We start from the raw sequence: 18271 nt of genomic DNA, 5'->3' as shown, positions 1-18271 counted from the left end.
CATAGAGGCTGCTGCTAATCACTTTGGAAATGTGGGCCCTGCCTCTGCTGTGCTTAAATTCTAGGCTTCTCCTGCAGCTGTGATGGGACGGAGAACCCTTATCAGGCTAAGGCTTTGGGTGCTTCCAGACAAAGAGCTTCTAGCTCCACCAGCCAAAAGCCAAGATGCAGCTATTCAGTCTTAATGGATTTTTGTGGAAGGACTGCATGATGAAAGTGATGCTAGACATAGACCTGCAACTTTTCATGAAAGAAGCAGGGCAGCTGTATGGCAATATCCTTGCCTGGAAGTACCCGTGGTTGCTAGCGTAGTCCCTGATGTGTCAGGGAGGAGAGCTTCCTGCAGATCCTTTTTCCTGACATGCTAGCTTTCTGTGTTGAGGGAGCTTTTTTAACATGATGGGGAGAGAACACTCAAGCATGCAGCTGCCCATTTGTAGTCCGAGTGATTACAGTGCAGGACTATTCCTGCACATTTGAATGGGCCTTGAGCTGGCCTCTTCTTCGCTATTCTGTTTCCCATTATGCTGGACTCCTCAGCGGCTAGCCTAACACTGCATGCCAGGTTCTGGATCCTCTTTTCCAGTTGCATCATCCTTGCCAAAGTGGCAAGGGGTACACCTAGCGACAGTTGAGCTCCTTGCTCGTTCGTGATGCGCTGCTCTCCTGCTAAGCCTGCTCGTTGTCCCAGGGCAGTGAAATGCAGCGAATCAGAGTGCTTCAGCGTCCTTGAATCTGCCGTGGAGTTTCTGCTCCACTGGGCTTCCAGCATGCATGGGGCTTTCTGTAATGAGTGGGCAGGAAGGAGCAAGGCCCAGGACGTGCCATGCCGAGCCTGAGCCCTGTGGACTCCAGCTGGGCCTTCCCAGGCTGCCCCTTTCTGCTGATGGCCGATCTGCTAAGGCCTTGTTCTTGTCAGCAAGAGCTTTACGTTAAAATATCCTGGTATTTTTGGCTCCACCCCCTTTGCCTCCAGCCACACCCACCAGCAGAATGCAGGACCTGAGAGAGTCTCTGCAGCTGAATTTGGTCCTTGAGCTGAAAGGGGTTCAAGCACCTTGTTGCAAAACAGTAGACATTTGAACACGTGCTTGCAGGAGTGCCATCCAGGATAAGTACATTTGGGCTTAAGCGCCTGTGTGCAGCCAGACCTCACTGTGCCATCCCTCCACTCCACAGGTGAGCACCTATTTGCATGTGACGGAGAAGGATGGAGATAGAGATGGCGGGATGTCCCATGAAAGCTCGACAGCCAGGCAGCAACACGCACCTAAGCAGCATCTGCTCAGAGCTGCCTCTTCCACACATCCCAGTACTGGGTGGGGCCCCTCAGCCTTTCATACTTTGCCCAAGGTCAGCTCTGGCTGCTTCTTGCAGAGCCTGGCTAGAAAAGGTAAAGCGAAGGCAGGAGATGCCGAGCTGCTCACCTTGCAAGGGATCTTGGGACCCGAGCCAAATGCCCTGCAGATGGTATCAGAAGAAAAGCCCAGCACTAGCAGCACCTGGCCTCCGAAGTGCAGCAGGTGGGCACAGCGGCTGCAGGCCCTGAGCCCACCCCACAGAGAGCCTGCGGACTACATGAAGAACCCTTTGGCAGGGGCTATCGATGCCGAATGTGGCTCAGCAGAAGCATCAGGACAGCAAGTGTTTCCAAGGCAGAGTGGGGGTCTCAGCAGTCCCCAGTCACCCCCAGAGAAGGTCCATACATGCCAGCATCTTCCTCTGGGTTCTGTCCTGAGCCTGGAGCTCCCCAAGGACCCCACTGCCTTAAAGAATGTGCATGACGCCATCAGGGTAGCAAGTGATGGGGTGACAGGAAGGAAGGGACAAAGCCAGGCCTTTCACGTGGCTCAGGAGAATGCTGGTGGGGCCAAAGCACAGGCGAATGTGCAGAGGAGGGCCCCAGGAGGGCAGCTAGCCATGCACCAAAGGCCCATCCAGGCAGGGGACAGCCAGCATGCACATCCCAAGAATAAGGAAGGCACATGGTTTGAAGAGGTGAGCCTCAATCCAGGCTACAACAGGCAGAAGGCTCACTTCGTTGCTCCTTGTGAAGAGGATGGGCAGAGCACCAAGAGGCAGAGCAGTTCCAGCGATGACTTTCAGGATTTCAAGCAGAACCGGTTATCCCGTATCAGCGTACTGCATGAGCAGATAGGCTGGGAGTGGGACAAACTCGCTGCCTCGCTGGGGACCACTGGCAGCACTAGCGAGGTGCAGGCAAGAGATCCAGGTGCCAGGGAGGCTGCTTGGGTGAAGCTGAAACCCTCCCCGGTGAAACATTCAGGTGGTGGTGGCGGCACTTCCCCCACTGCTCGGGCAAAGGACCTGCCAATGAGCAAGACACCTGAGGAGGAAGGTCCCCCTTCCTCACTGCCCCCGGGATTCAAATCTCCCACCAAGCTGTCTGTGCTTGAATGTGCACGAGGCCAGCAGGAAAGCATCCCAGGGTCCTCAGGGCTGGGCCCTCTCATCCTGGCTGCAGGAGGGAATGTGGCCGGAGGACCAAAGTTTCAGGACATGGCAGAGGTTTGCCATCCTGCCCATGAGTTGTTTGAAGAAGAGGAAGAGGAGCTGCAGGCCATATGGAGCAATGTGGAGAAGCACAAGAGGAACACAGGTGTCTGTGGTGCTCCAGCGAAGAAAGTGGACAAGGTACAAAGCCCAGACAACTCTGGGGGAAAACTCATCCTGACATCAGCAGATAATTTGTTGGTGGCCAAGTTCAAGCTTCCTTCCTCTGCCCTATTGCTGCAAAGCTCAGAAGGAGAAAGTAGGACCAGCAGTGGACTGGACAGGAAGAGCAGTCCAAATCGTTGCTGGGCATCTATAACTTCATGTGAGGAAGCTTCCAAGGGGGCAGGGCCCTCTCCCATGGTGCCCCTGCAAAGCAGCTGTCCAGTCGACCAGCAAAAGCTCCAAGAGGAGAGCAGAAGTCTTGGCAAGGTCAGAATCACTGGCTATCAAGCTGGGGGGAGGGGGACATTAAGTTCTAGCAGCTTTCTCTTGCCTGAAGTCACATTTTTACTGTTCTTGCTCACTTATTCCCAGATACCTTGAACAAAGAGACTCACAGATAGAAATCCTTTCCTTCCTTACAGAAAGGCCTACGACCTAAAGGCCATCAGCCGTCCTGAATTGACCAGGATACGTTTGCCATTAATCATCATCATACCTGGCTGCTTTTCTGGCATGAATCTTTCAGATATATCTTACAGTTATATATTAGAAATATATTTTTAAGTCTGAAACTTGCATCAGAATATTATCTCATGTCTACTCATAGTATAGCAGCAATTCTGTTTGCTGTCAGTAGCACACTTAACAGAGTAAGCTGTTACTTGTTCAAGCATTAAGTGCACTCATTTGTTACACCTGAACAAATGCAGATATTATTGAACTAACTTCAATAATAGTGCAAAAGGAAGTTCCATTAGAAGAAATATTTCACTCTTTTGAGGAAAGTGGTGTTAACATGTCTACATAAATGGGTCTCTGTTGCTAAGGAATAGTTTTTATGCTTTCAAGGAAGCTTCTTTCTCATTTTCTATTTCTCTCCAGATTCCTCCCAGTAAACTTGAGCTGCAGATGATGGAAGGATCCCTGGAAAGGAAGCATCTGCTACAGCCAGGAGGCAGAAAGGTATTTCAGAGCAGCTTGGCATTATCTGTGAGAGATGCTGCGGGGAGGGGAGTCCTCTTTTCATCTAAACGAATGTGTTTGCCCCCTTGTCCATGTGCACCTTATTTAAGAATTGCTAATAACCATGCAATGGTGAAGCATCACTGGTATTTTCCTGTACTATGTTATCAGGGCCTAGTGATATGCAAGCAGATTGGCTCAGCAGTGAGTTAGAGTTAGACATAATGCTAAACCAGGATCTGATCTTGGATTGCAAAGCAAGTGGTAACCAATAGTTTGCCATTTAAAATGATTTTTTTGAATTTTGTTTCTACAAAACAATGAAAACAAAACCATATAAAAGAGGAAAAGTATAACTACATAAACCTGAATCTATTATTATATCTATTTGTACAATTTCTATACTGCTAAATACTAAGGAAATTCCCTAAGTTTAGTAAAGGCAGAGCAGCTATTCAGGTATGTATTCATTTGGGACTAATGTTTATATGCTATCTGTTCAAACACTGAAAGGGTTGTTAGGTCTTTGGTCTAATATTAGTCTTGTAGCAGTTAATAGGTATAGAAAATCATCTTATCTCGACCATGCATTAACTTCCAGAAAGCAAGTAGATAATTTAAAAGAATGTGTGCATTGGTAAATACTGTTTCAATATAAAGTTTACCAGATTAAAACTTCCTCCCAAAAGGAAGCAACTACTGGACCTTGCCAAGACATATGATTTGAACGAAGAATAGTATCACACCTCCAGCAGTTAGCTTTTTAGACGAATCCTTATTAAAACGATGTGGCATTTGACAGAGGAATTCCATGTATAACATAGACAATTAGAGGTGTAATATTCAACTTAAGTGCATTAACCTTACTCCACACACTCACCCTCAGTGTTGCTCATCTGTCTATTTCCCATGGAATCCCATTAGTCAGTTTGCCTAAGTTGAGCTTAATCATTTGAGATACATTTCTTAGGATAGGCATTCCTATATGAACAATAAGATCTAGGCATCATTGAAATTGCCAATTAGCTAATACAGTATGTGATACATATATTGTCTCCAGTTGGCATCAGTTCACATTTTGACCAATTAATCAAATAACCAGACAAGTCACCAAAAGAATTGGTGCATCAGCTGCATCACAGCTGGAATAGACGCCTGCCTGGATTTGTGAACAAAGCCCAAACAAACAATTAGATCATCCCCATGAAGAATTTTAAATTCTAATCAGTAATGCGCAAAGCCATGAATATAACTATTCTGTCTAATGGGATATGGCAGGGGTTTCAAACATAGATCAGATATCAGTGCAGAAAGTGGACATCCCAATCTGGTAACCTTCCCCTGTGAAAAGAAAGCATAATAAAAAAAGGGCTAGTCATAACTCGTAACTCCAGGGATTGCATATAAAATGTTAGCTATTTTAAAAGTTCACAAAGAAAGCTGAAATAATTCAGTGTAGCAAAAATGAATTTCTAGTGAACTTTTGTTAAAGTCCTTTTCAGCATTTTGGTCTGTTCTGTGTGAGTTTAAAGCTATTAAACATAAAATCCTGTGCAAATTGAGATAGAAGACCTACAACTCCCAGTTTTTTAAATGTATTTTTCCTATTTAGCTAAACTTTTCTCTGTCTAAACTTGCATAGTGTACCCGAGATCAATAGCTAATCTGAGTGATCCCCTCTCTATATTTAATCAATCCCACCTGCTGTGATTGAACCAATGTTGTCATAACTTGTTGCAATCTTATCAGGCTGAACTGCAGTTGATATTTTAATATCTAAATTAATGAAATAGGTTGATGGAGTGACAAATGATGCTTGCTTCAGACCAAGTACGGAGGCAGGAAATTGTCACAAGCATCATACAGGCCCAAACCTCCTCCCTGCTTACTCATGTAATGCAACACCAAGGCTCAGTCCAAACACAACCAGCCACATGGTGCAAGTGTCTAAGGACTTTCTCAGTGGCTACACCCATGTATACCTTAGGGATGCCTTAGTATCTCTTGCAGACTGCAAGTAGAAAGGTACAGTCCCATTACCTTGGCTTTGCATCTGCTGCTGGGGAGAAGCTGATGTTCTCTTCCCATGTGCTGAACCACTGGAAGAAACTCTTGGGCGATAGTATCCTACATTAGCCTTCAGGGAAGGGGACCCCTGTGGAGACAGGCAGATGAAGGACTTCATACATAGTTTCAAGAACCAGCCAAAATGTTCCCTAGCCCTATTCTTCACCTTCATTAGATGTACCTTTTTACTCCTATTCTCCTAGGCAAACTGTCGTTCCTGGAATACATTCCATACAGTGCTGATGAGGCAAACTTTGTGTTTCTACCAGGACAAGAAAGACACTCTAAAGGTAATAGTAGCCAGTGGAACATCCAAAGGTGTGTGTGGGGCATCACGGAGAACGGAGTGTAAAAAGTCCTTTACCTGATGCTCAGCAGGGCTCTTCCTTTTCCTTTCTTGTGTCTGTTTTAATCCCACTCCAATTCCATTGCCATCATTTTAATATCCAATATAATCCTTCATCCAAAGACTTTTCCTTTGAATGTTCAAGATACATAGGGTCATTTTATACTTGGAAGTATTATTTCTAGATTTTATTGTGTTTTTTACTGGGGTTTTTTTCAGTGTGTGGGTTTTTATTATATGTTTTATTGTGGCATGCCACTTTACAAGGGCTTCTGTCCTGAAAAGCAGCCAATAAATATTTTACACACACATTTTTATTTATTTACTGTTAATATACCTATTTATAAGCTACTACAAGCTACAGTCAAATCAGATTTAACAATAGCTGGCAAACCTTAAAACAACAAAAATCAGAATGTCGCCATAGAATAATCTGTAGAAGAGGGAGAAGGAAGCTTAGTATGGGATCTGTACTGAGTGCATTTGTGTTTTGTATGGCTGCCATTTTGAAAATGCAACCCACACACTTGTGAGCATGAGTTATGCAAAGGTTAAACAACTCTTGCATAACCCATGGTCTGTTTAAGACTTACAGAAAGTTTGCTTAACCATCCCATAACCCATGCTTCCCAAGTTCACAAAACAAAAGCACCACCTACTGAGAGTTGCATGATAAATCACAGATGCTGTCTGAAGGCAGTCACTGCATACCATACCTTATTAAAGAAGGGATCACAAAGGAGCAAGTTAAAGTAATTCTTTTCTTTAGATTCCACCACTATGTCTTCTGAAAACATGCATTTAATGCCCCACCTTCAGAGCTCAACAGTCAACCTTTTCTTGTATTAAAACCTGTACCCAGTTTTCTAGCTTAGTAATGACCAGTCAGATCTTGGCATTGCGGCCCTGATCCTGGCTAGGGGAATGCTTGTTCACATGGAAACACAATTCTGCTGGCAAGCAGCCTTTCAGATTCCAAGGACCTGACGATTTGCCTTCCTTTGCTCTGCAGAGCTCTGTGATGGCCTTGCCACTGAACCTGTCTGGAGCTGTTTGCACCCTAGAAACAGAGTATACCAAAAAGAACAACTGTTTCACACTACAGTGAGTAGCCTGTTCTTATATGCATCGTATATGCACAGTCATATATGCATCTGGACACTTCAAAGCACTAACAAGTATGGAATAATAGTTAGTACAGATTTTTAAAGGGGGATGGATACCTTTAGCATGCTGAGACTGGGATGAAGAGACTTAATGAAATGCAGTCCCCTGAACAATCTAATTGGTGTTGCCATACCTCTGAAGGATTCCTCTTTTAGCTGTCCCAAATAGTTGAGCATTTGAGGCTGGTACTGCCCATTCTGTTAAAACCATCACAATACTTTTTGCTGATCTCCTGTCTTACGCCCAGATTAAAGGATGGCTCCAAGTACCTCCTTCGAGCTCCCACCGAGTCACTCATGAAAGAGTGGATTACCAAATTGCAGCAGAACTCTGGTAAGGCTGAAAGGAGGGCACTGGCGGTTCAGTGGGGGAGGAGATGGCAATCTCTCGGCACCAAAGACTGTAGCTTTTAATTTTCTCCCTCAGTACATTCCACCGCAACTGATCCTCATATGGGGTGAGAAGTGGGATTAATGGTCTGCAATATACTGAGATCTGCTGGCCTGTAGGGATTTACACATGGCCAGTTGGGGCTCAGATTCCAGCTTAGCTTACAATGTTTGGTGCAAAACTCTGATCCCCCAGTCCCAGTTTCTTGTGGGTAAACACAAGAATAATAGTTGTCTGTTCAAGGGCTACTTTTTCACATTGGGAACACAACAAAACAGGTACTTAAAATGCACACTTTATTCAAATATCCTCAACAGAAGGTCTGCAGCTCCTTGTGCAGAGAGCACAGCTGTCGGCCAGTGCAGGTTTCCTGCTCTGTAATGTGTGGAAAGACCCATGTTACAGGTTTGGGAGGAGAGCACTTTGCCCATGAAAAGTACTTCGCATGTGTCTCAAAAGCCATCTGCTAATGGCTGATTTCCTATGCTCCAAGGTTTAACTGAAGTGGATTATTTCCAGTCAGCTTCCCAGACAGGCCAAGGGATGACCTCTGCAGTTAGGTAAGTACTACACAAAGGTAGTTTTTTGAGCTCTGTAAGGTTCCCAGTAACAGTAGTCCCACACTCAAACAGATCTTCATAGAAGTAATTCAATGACATTTTGTCATATCTCAGTACAGTAGATAAAAACCAGTATGGAACTTTTTGCTCTGTACAGAGATACACTAAGAACAAGATGCTAGAAAAAATGGCTTTAATCGAAAAAAAGAATTCTTAATTCTAGAAAATGTATCCGCATGCCTGCCAGTTCTTGAATGCATAAGACATCTTCCAGAGTGCTCCGAAGGCTTTCTTAAAGGTACCTAAATATGGCCCCAAAGAAAATCTAGGCTGAAACACGTTGCTTCCACTTAAGAATAACGCAATTTTTCTAGCACCTTGAGACATGTTCTCTCTTTATAGATTTCTAGTCCATGCTTTCTTGGGTATATACACTGTCCATATACAGGCTAAGTTAGGCTTTCAAACCTTCCAAGGAGGTCAAGTTCAGCTTCTCTGTTTTAGAATGCAATAAATGTTAATAGTTACCCTGCAAATTAGTGTGCACTTTTTTCTGTCTTACAAAAATGATTAAAAAGAAAAAGAAGCTTAAGGCTTAGATGTGCATTTAGATGTATATGAGGCAAGGCCATTATTTACCCTGTTTAGGGAAACCTCTGTTTTTCCTTCCCGCCTAACAATTTTGACTTATGTGGCAACACCACCTCCTCCTTTGGGCCACCATCATAATGTTCACATGCATTAACACTCATTTTGCTGGATTTTCTCAGCTGCATAGAAACCTTTAGTGAATCAAATTTCATAGCTGGATATTTACTTACTTACTTACTTACATGTATTTATAGGCTACCTATAATTGCCAAGGCCTTCCTAGGCAGCTTACAATGCATAAAACATATTGAGTAAAAACACATTAAAACCCAATTAAAACATAATAAATTAAATATCTATAAAAGCAATTAAAAAGGGCCACAGCATGCAGGCTAAATGTTAAAAAAAATCCCAAAAAGTTACGCTATGGCAGGGCTCTAAATTCTGTGGCTTCTTTTACTTTGGTGAAGGAGTCAACCTGGAATGTTAGGCTAGCATAGGCGGGATCTGAACCCAGCTCTTTTCTTTTCAGTGTAATCTCTGGCCATGGAGTTTCCTCCCACTTCCTGGGTCTTAATCAGAGCCTTTCAGCCAAGACCCAGGAGGCCCTGCATCTCCCCAGGTCCAGTGTCAGGCTGCAGTTGCCTTACAGGACTCCGGATGACCCACCGGATACAACAACAGCAGCACCAACAGGTAACTGGGCAAGTTCAAAGCTTTTGGGGGATTCCCTTTTGCACCTCCCTCAACATCCCTCAGTATCAGTTGAGTACTGCCAGCCACATGGCGTCAGCTCAGGTGCCGTGGGAATACATTCGCTCTGAAGGTGTTGCTGCAGGAACGAACAGACCGGAGCCCTCTGTGACTTGGTGCTCAATCCGTTCTGTCCCCTTGGATCTCAGGGGAACTGCAAGGGCAGCAGACTCCTTCATGTTTGCTTGACTGTGCTGACAAGGATGTGGAAGGGCGTTTCTTTGGACTGGCGCTTCTTGCATGAGAGAGGAATGGCCGTTAGGATTGACTTTGTAGCTGTGACCATGGAGGTCTCTGTAACACGGAAACACAGAGCTTGCCTGTGGAGCAGGAGTGCTAAACTGCTTTCCATCCTGGGGGGCCACTCAATTTCAAAGAAACCCTTGCGGGGCACATTCTAGTGATGGGTGGAGCTGAAGCCAGAAGCAGGGCGGGGCAAAAATGCCAGTGATTAACATTGAGGAAAGGCACTTTTAGAGTGGGAGGGAAACTCTGTAAAATCCAGAAACCACCAGCATGCCAAGGAAAAGGGGGTCTGGCTATCTGGGAAATGTGGTGTGATGGGTTTGGGACGCCATAGACCAGGGCCATGGACTCAACCCCTCTGCTGCGGAGGAATCCAGAAGCTGTGCTTCTTCTAGACACACCTATGGAAGAACAAGTTTGCAAGACACACAGTTTCCTTTTCCTTTTGGCCTGCCTCTAGTTCTCCAGCCTCTTCCTGGTTTGGTGGTCTCATCCTGCATCAGTTCTGAGACATTAGCAAGACCTATATAATTATCCCACATCATTCTCACGGTGCATGCAAATAATTTCTGGTAACTTGTCTGGGAAGGGAAAGGTAGAATTGGGACTCTCCCCTGTCCTTTTCAAATAAAATTAATTGCAGTGGGATTTTTCCCCTACATTGAGATTTGGGTAGGACGCTGCCATGGGGTTGCCCTACTAGTTGGAATTGTCAGCATGCCTCCCTGCACATTGCTATTAGACTTACCACTTTCCCTCAAACAAGCCCATTAAAATCCAGTGCCTAGACTCACCTGGTCAGGGTAAGTTAAAAAAAAAAACAGTGCTGGTGTCATTTAACCTGATCTAAACATTACAATCAGATTCAAAACCTTTTTGGAAGGAAAGATGAATGCCGTGAATGGCTGTGGCATGTTCAGAAGGTTCCAGGTTCATTCTGCAGCACCTCCAAGTAGCGCTGGGACGGGCCCTTGCCCCAGACTCTGAAGAGCTGCTGGCCCTCAGTAGAGACTAGCTGGACTGGAGCGCTGGTGGACTATGAAGCAGCTTCCTATGTTCACACTTAACAGGACTGATATGAAATCGGAAATCTGCACACATTGCCAGCAGCAACTAAAAGCCAGCAGTCGGTTGAAAAAGTTTTAAGACAGCAGCAAAACATAGATCGAGATGCTGCTGCTGCTGCTACTACTACAATAAGAATAAAAATTTAAAAACTGGCACTTCTGTCTAAAAGAGATGGGGCCAGCTGACTCTTAACTAGGAGAGTGTTTCAGAATGGTGGGAGCACCAGGAAGAAGGGTTGGCCTCTCGTGGCCTGGACTCAGCAAGCAGGAAGCAGAGATGATCATAAAGCCCAGGCCAGCCTGAGTGGGAGTGGACAGTCTGTAAGGCAGCCATTCTCGTGCTGGCTGGACATAGCGGCATATGCCAGCCCAACATGTGCGCAGGGTGCCAGGTTGCGTGAGGAAGGCTGCATTAATGCAACCAGCTCCGACACTGTTCGGAGCTTTGAAGGACGGCCCTTTTGCATCAGTGCCTGTGACACTACACTGTGTTATGGGATAGAACAAAGTCACAGCACAACAGGGGACTCGGCTGCCTCTTTTTAAAGGAAGGAATCCCTGAGCTCAGTCTGTGTTGCAGACTTCATTCGGCTTCTCTCTCCTCGTAGGAAGCAGTCACGGATCCGCTGCTGTTCATACCACAGAGCACGGTCTGAGGCCCTGCTCGCCGGCAGAGTCTACAAGGTCACAAGACTCTTACATCTGCCAGGAAGAGGACGGCGGGCTGGTGACAAACAAGAGGCGATCATATTCCTTCACATCAGGTGCGTACTGCGTGACTCTGCAGTGTCTGCATGCCAAGGCACCTCCAGGCAGCCTTTCTGGCGTTGAGTCACATGCCCTTCTGTTATGCGCAGGGTAAATGTCTGTGACTAAATGCATTTTATTAGGACCATCATGATCTCATTGTGCTACTTTCAGTGCTTGGCTGAGTCCTTTCAGCAATCAGTCAAGGTCCTTTGCAAAGAGACAAGTTCAGTGCTCAGTGCCACCACTAGGGGCCAGCAGAGCACTTCTGAGTCCAATTCACAGTTTTCCTGTGGTGTGTGCAGTGCTCACATGAGAATTGTTTTATGTGCCCATCATTTAGCTCTGAAGGCAGATGTTCAGTAAAGGAAATGTAACTGTTCAGATGTGGCACCTGGATGCTGGCATCCTGAGATTTCTGTACTGAGACTCAAATGTCAGAGAATGGAAACAGACTTGCTTTGGTGGCTACTTTAGGAGGAAAGAAGGCTGGGATGCCGCACAGGCAAACCTGCATATGGCTGAGACTTCCTAGAACAGACTTCCACAACCTCATACCCTCCAGTTGTGTTGCACTACAACTCTCAGTTCCCCAGCAGCCTGAACAATGGTAATGCTGGCATGTGGTCTGACACTTCTGGAGGTGCAGCAGACTGGGGGAAGATGGCCTAGAAGGACTCGGGTTCATTTCATAATTACTAAAATACGAGATTAAGCCTTCTGTCCTAAAGGTTCTTTAATTCCTAGTTTGTGTCCTGCCTTTCTCTTTCACAATGAAGTGCTTAAGGTAGAAACAAGCATTCAAAAATTATTTCTGGAACCAGCAAGGGACTATCAATTTTTTTAAAAATATATCTTTAGGAAATGACAGAAAAAGTAAACACAGAAGGACCATGGATCCTTGGATCACCCAGGGCAGCGAGTTCCACATGCTAGGTGCTATAACTTTTTTTGTTCCTGCCAGCTACAGGCTTTTGGCAGTGGTAGGCTGCAAAGAAACATCTCTCCTAATGAAGGTAATAGGTGACTATTTCATATGAGGGAGCAACTTGTTCTCAGGCCATTTAGGGCTTTAATGCCCAGAACTCTGAACTGTAGCTTGATAGTAGCACATGCTTACTCATGAGAGGAAAGCACTCTTAAACGTGCACAGAGGTGAGGCAGGCAACTACTACTACTGCTGTTGTAGTTTTGTTTTACTAGTACTATTACTACTGCTTCGCATGTTCCGAAGTGAAGCTTTCACACTAGAAACCATTTCTGGGGCAGAGACAAAGCACAGCTCAGTTTAAACAATGCTTTTTCTGAGTCCCCCTGTTAGCAGATGGGATGAAAGTGATATCCTAGAGTTAGAAGACACTGCCTACCATAAAACACCTATCAGCCTCCATCATATCAGAAGAATTCTGCTGCTCGTTATCTGTTCATGTGGTTGGACTTATGCCCAATGTGTTTTTCTCTCCCTCAGCTACATACCAGAAGATCACACCTTTGTCCGTGTCCAAAGAAAACCCGGGGGTTGGCAGCAGCTACTCGGTCACACTGTACATTGGAGAGCAAGCACCTGCTCCCCCCCGACCTCGATGCCATTCTTTTATAGCCTCCCCCAGTGGGGCCTGCGAAGCGTTAGGTGAGAGAAGCCAAGGTGCCTCACCTCGCCAGAAGAACAAGTCCGTCTTCAGAAAGTTCTTTGGGAAGAAAGACTGAGACACCTGATTGTTCCCTTTAAACCAGCACTGAATCTTCCTTTGACTGAGCCTGATGGCTACTAATGAGCTCTGTTACATTTCACCAGCTCTTAAAGTTCGCCCTCTGCATAAAGGGCGGGATGAGCAAGGAGCCAGAGGTCGGCTGTGCTCAGTGAACCAACCTCTTCAGCCTCAGCGCTGTGCTTCACCTGCTCAACCCTCCTAGGGCAGCCATCCACGGCGCACCAGCTGAGTGGGCCAGAAGAGGCAAAGGAAAACCCATTCTTACTGTGGCAGAGTGGTATATGCCAACATCATTTGGGCCTTTCTCTGTGTCGTTAGAGCACGGGCTTGCTTGGACGTGGAAGCCAGCAGAGGAAATCAGGCCAATACATTCCCAGGCACATATGTATTAATACTGTATTTGTATTCAAAGCAGAATGGATGGGGTGTCATGTTTGCTTCACTGCCTTCTTAACATGTTTTCATGATACATGATGGGATCAAAGAAGAAAAGGTTTCCTTAGGCATTTATCCAGGTATGGGGCCAGCCAATTTATATTTTACTTGATCTTGTTCTTCTGCCTTTAATAGACCTGCCCATTTTGCATATATTAAGAAGTAATAATGCTTCTCTTAATGCTGAGAAAAGTTTCCTCTCCTGCTTTCTGCAGGTAGAGCTGCCGAATGAACACAAATGCATAAGCCAGTTTTTTTCTGGTCTGCTGGCAAACCTATTCAGACCCAGGGCCTGAACTAAAAGCCTAAGGAAATATTCCTTGAGTAATCTGTACAGTACTGATTTTGGTTTAGCATCTACCGGAACCAAGCTGGTGGCAAGGTGGCAGAGGTTCTAGGAAGGAATGCTTTTAGAAATCCTGAAAAATAATCTGTGTACTAAACCTTTTACTGCTCAAGAATACAGTGTGGTGTGCTTCCTCTGGTGCAAAGAACCCCGTTGTCCTGCTTCCTTTTCTTCTGCACAGTGATGTCTGGATTCTTTAGTAGCCAGTTGCATTTCCTCAAGAGACATTAACACCACATTAAATTGTTTTGTGTGCCCTGTTTTCAGAGTGAATTGGGGTTAATTGAGTTACACGTTAACTGCCAGTGAACCAGCTGCTGAGCCTAACTCTGATCTAAGGCCCCCTGGCACACGCTGCACTTCGGTTAAAAAATGGAAGCTCCACTAGTGGCTTCCTACATGGACCAAAATAGGAAGTTATTGGCAACTATCTAGAGCAGCTTGGTGTCCTCCAGCACTGCTGTAGTGTAAACTCCCACCAGACCCAGTCAGCATGACCAATTTGGTATTATGGGAGTTGTCCAAAACTTCAGGAGGGTCCCAGGGTGCCTACCCCGAATTCTAGGACAGGAAGGAGGACGTATGTAGGAGGTTATAAGGAAGACGCTTGGGACATAACTGCTGCTAGCCCCTGAGGCCAGGAGGAAAACTCAGCATCTGCCTGCTTGCCACAATACTGCAGGGAGAGGAGAACTCGGTGGGCACTTTCCCTAACATGTTAAAGGCATGCCGCTGTGGCCTGCCTATGTGTTCTGGGGGCCATGGGACTATTCAGAGCCTGGGCTTGCAGGTCCTGAAACAAACCTTAGAGCTGGGACTCTGCAAGGCAAGCACCTGGCCTGTCTCTGCTGCAGCCAGTTCAGAAAGGGCCACACCATTTCCCCGGGTCACAACGGAGCCTCCAAGAGGATGCAAAGGGAAGAGAAGGCTTCTTGCAGCAAGCAGGGGAAGAGGGCAATTCTGTTAGCTGGTGCCATGCATGTGTGGCGCTGACAAACAGAACTGCCCTCCCTAACAGGAGCTTCACATGAGCATGGGACTGACAAAGGGCTGCAGCAGCATGCAAGAGAAGGAGCAAAGCGAAGCACCAGCTTCTCCTTTTCACTGTCCGAGTCCTTTTGACAGCAGTAGCAGTTGGCTGCTTCAGTGCTGGTTTGAAGCGACCCAGTCCCTAGTCTTACTTCCAAGGCCAGAGGGTAAGGCAAGCAGAATGGATTGGCCCCTCTGCCTGGCAGAGGCAAAGGGTGGAAAAAAGCAGAGTCTCTGAGAGCTGTCCAGAAGTGCCGTTTCGCACTCTCCGGTGCTGCACTGCTCTCCACAGTGCTCCAGCAGCAGCACCTGGGACACCTGTGGGAGAACCTGGCAGGGAGGAGAAGGCATCTTACCCTCCACTGTTCCCAGTTGTTGGTCACGGGAATTTTGGGCACAATGCATGGCTAGAATTCCCCAAAGTGCTCCTCTTATCTTCCAAACCCAATCAATAAATATATAATATAAAGATTGCTCCAACTATACAGCATGGTTATAAAACAGAAGAAACTAAACGAGGTAGAATAAATACCTTGCTCAGAAATAGAGATGCACTTACACAGAGGGCAAAATAGGTCTCCATCCAACAGCGAACATGTGGTCCTCCACAATTAGCTGGCACACATTGGTTAACAGGCATGACTCTCCTTTTTGGGCTTCATTTCAGCTCTGACATTAATCTGCTGTTCTCTCTGACTCTTTGTCTTGGATGTTGGCCCAGTGCAGTCACTTGATTTAACAGCAACACCAGGGAGTCAACAGCCACGCTACTAGAATAAGAACAGTTGGAAAGAAGAGCTGTGTACTCTTCAGAAGAAACCTGATGCTCACCATTGCTTCTCACTGCACACACAAACCAAACACCAGCATTATCACTTCCTTTGGGCCACTTCACACAGGACAGAATTTTCTGTGCAGGAGTATAGTCCTGCAATGGAACTTTCACGGGAGTACCACAAGTAGGCCATGTGTGAATGAATGTACTTGTGTCACCATGTGTGTTACAGAAGCAATAAGATCGAGTGAGCAATGAACCAGCAAGCCCCTGTTTCAAAACTGACCTCTGCAACAAGCTCCTCAGGTATCCACAGGCAAGCCACTCAGGCCTCAGTGTGGGATTAACAAGAGCACAAGGAGTCCCAGTGATAAAGTGTCTTGGCCTCAGTGTAGTAACATCAGCCCACAAGTTACCCATATAAGAGAAGGTAAGTGCCATTTCCTTTGCTATTAAATTATCTCAGCTATCACTTAAAGCTAATTTAATTTCATAAATCAACTGAGCTCAAAACAAGGATAGAGTAAAGGGAGCTAAATCCTCAAAGTGTTAACCTGCTACAAACTCATAGATGGAAGCTCAATCTAGCAGGAACTTAACAGTACTTGTAGCCTTACTCTAACAAATTGCTGAGTGGTTATAGAGATTCTTAACCACATACTTGACTCAAGTTTAGAAAGGGATGAATAAATACACATCTATACTGACAAGAGCCTACCTAGGGGAAGGTGCAGCTTATAAACAAAAAGTGTAGCCTAACTTCAGCTTGAGATCAGTGTAGGCTCAAGTTTTAGGTCTGTAGAGTCATTCATAAACTGAAGTTCAGAAATAGACACATCCCAAGTTTGAGAGTTCAGCCTACCATTCAGTTTTAGAAGACACACAAGCCACAGCTCTCTAATGCTCTCCAATCAGATTAGGTGGAATGGCAGCCGGACCGAGCTAGCTAGAACTGTGTAAGGAGACCGACTTGCAGGGGAGACAGCCTTGGAGTTCAAGGAGCCCCAGGGATGATGCACCTCTGCCCCTGTAGCAAAGCATCAGCACTTGTGCAAGCTTAGCAACAGGACGAGAAGGGAATCAACTCGTACCTCCCTTCCCATAGCAACTAACTATAAATAACTATAAATATAAATAGCATATGTAAATTCCCCAACTTGCCCTAGTAGTTTTCTAGATAAACGTCTCAATCTCAATAAAAAGTAAACCGAGTATTGCACTGAGTTCCACATGGACAACTAACTGCTGGCTGGAGAGGCACAGTGGGTGAGTGCTGCTTATAATGAGCTGCTGGATCTCAAGGGGCTTTTTTCCCTTTACAGCCAAGGTTGCTAACCTGGAGAAGCTATGAGGTAGAAAGGTTGGTGGCTGTGACCTCAAGGACTTGATCCCTGGGTGACAGTTCCTCTGCTGTCATGGAGAGGTGGTCGGTAGGGAGCGACTTGGAGGAGGAGGGTATTATTCTGGGGAAAGAGGAAATGATCTCTTAGAGGGCACCGATACCTCAGTTGATGAGCAAATCTCCTCTTGCACCAAGGATGTGCCAGATGGTGGCTTGTTGTAGTGGGCAAATGATCATTAGATACAAAGATAATTTTGTGATGGACATGTAGACCACATGGCAAATAGCCTGCCTTGTGCAAAGGCAGCAGGCATCACACACCACCCAGATAGCTGTGTAAGCAGTGCTGGGGTGGAGTCAGTGGTCTTCATAGATGTTGGTACCAAGGAAGTAGGGAAATGTAGTCATGAGGTCTAGGAAGCAAAATGAAGATTCCTAGGTAGGAGGTTGAAACCCAGGACCATTAAGGTGACTCTCTCTGAAATATTATCTGTTCCATATAAAAGGCCAGCTAGATAAGCCCCAGGATGTCTCAACACATGGATTGGATGGTGGCTCCACTTGAACCAACATGGAACCAGACTGTTGGTGGAAAGCTGTAGTCTCTCTGCAGAAAGCTAAGAGGAACTGAAAGCATCTAGTCCGCATAGGCTAATCCCTATCAGATGATGATTAAAATGTCCCTGGATTGTCCAATTATACACAGGGAAGAAATAGGCCATGAGAAATGGTTAAACATGACAGGCAAAGTGCCAGAGACATCTGGGGAGGGACACTGAATATATATGTTTGTATGCTAACACTAGACACTTCCAAGTCAGAATGGGAGACTTCAAGTGCCTGGTTTTAAAGGAGAACCAAGATATAATGGGCATTGCAGAAGGCTGATGGAATGGAAAGACCTAGTAGGATACAGTCACCTTTGGACACGAGCTCTATAGGAAGGGCAAGGAAGTGCATACCGAAGGAGGTGTTGCCTTGTGTGCCAAAAAGGGCACAGTGTTGAGCAGACTAGAAAAACCTAAAATGGCCAGTCTTTTTCACAGACGTGCTGTGG

At 45.8% G+C, this 18271-nt stretch overlaps 1 protein-coding gene across 3 annotated transcripts in view; it reads left to right on the top strand.

The window, feature by feature from the left end:
- LOC123030759 overlaps window positions 1-14186 on the top strand; it is a 55780-nt gene extending 41594 nt beyond the window's left edge. For all 3 annotated transcript variants that reach the window (XM_044445050.1, XM_044445135.1, XM_044444960.1), the window contains 9 exons: window positions 1179-2945; window positions 3561-3641; window positions 5912-5998; window positions 7067-7158; window positions 7469-7554; window positions 8105-8171; window positions 9295-9458; window positions 11437-11592; window positions 13044-14186. In XM_044445050.1, coding sequence (XP_044300985.1) covers window positions 1179-2945; window positions 3561-3641; window positions 5912-5998; window positions 7067-7158; window positions 7469-7554; window positions 8105-8171; window positions 9295-9458; window positions 11437-11592; window positions 13044-13282 — 2739 coding nt within the window. In that variant the 3' untranslated portion in view covers window positions 13283-14186. The remainder of the gene's footprint in view (window positions 1-1178; window positions 2946-3560; window positions 3642-5911; window positions 5999-7066; window positions 7159-7468; window positions 7555-8104; window positions 8172-9294; window positions 9459-11436; window positions 11593-13043) is intronic.
- Window positions 14187-18271: the final 4085 nt, after the last annotated feature.

The sequence above is a fragment of the Varanus komodoensis genome, unplaced genomic scaffold (genome assembly GCF_004798865.1).
Source record: "Varanus komodoensis strain SLA01 unplaced genomic scaffold, ASM479886v1 scaffold1, whole genome shotgun sequence".
Lineage (NCBI taxonomy): Eukaryota > Metazoa > Chordata > Lepidosauria > Squamata > Varanidae > Varanus > Varanus komodoensis.
This window is presented reverse-complemented; position numbering and strand designations above follow the sequence as displayed.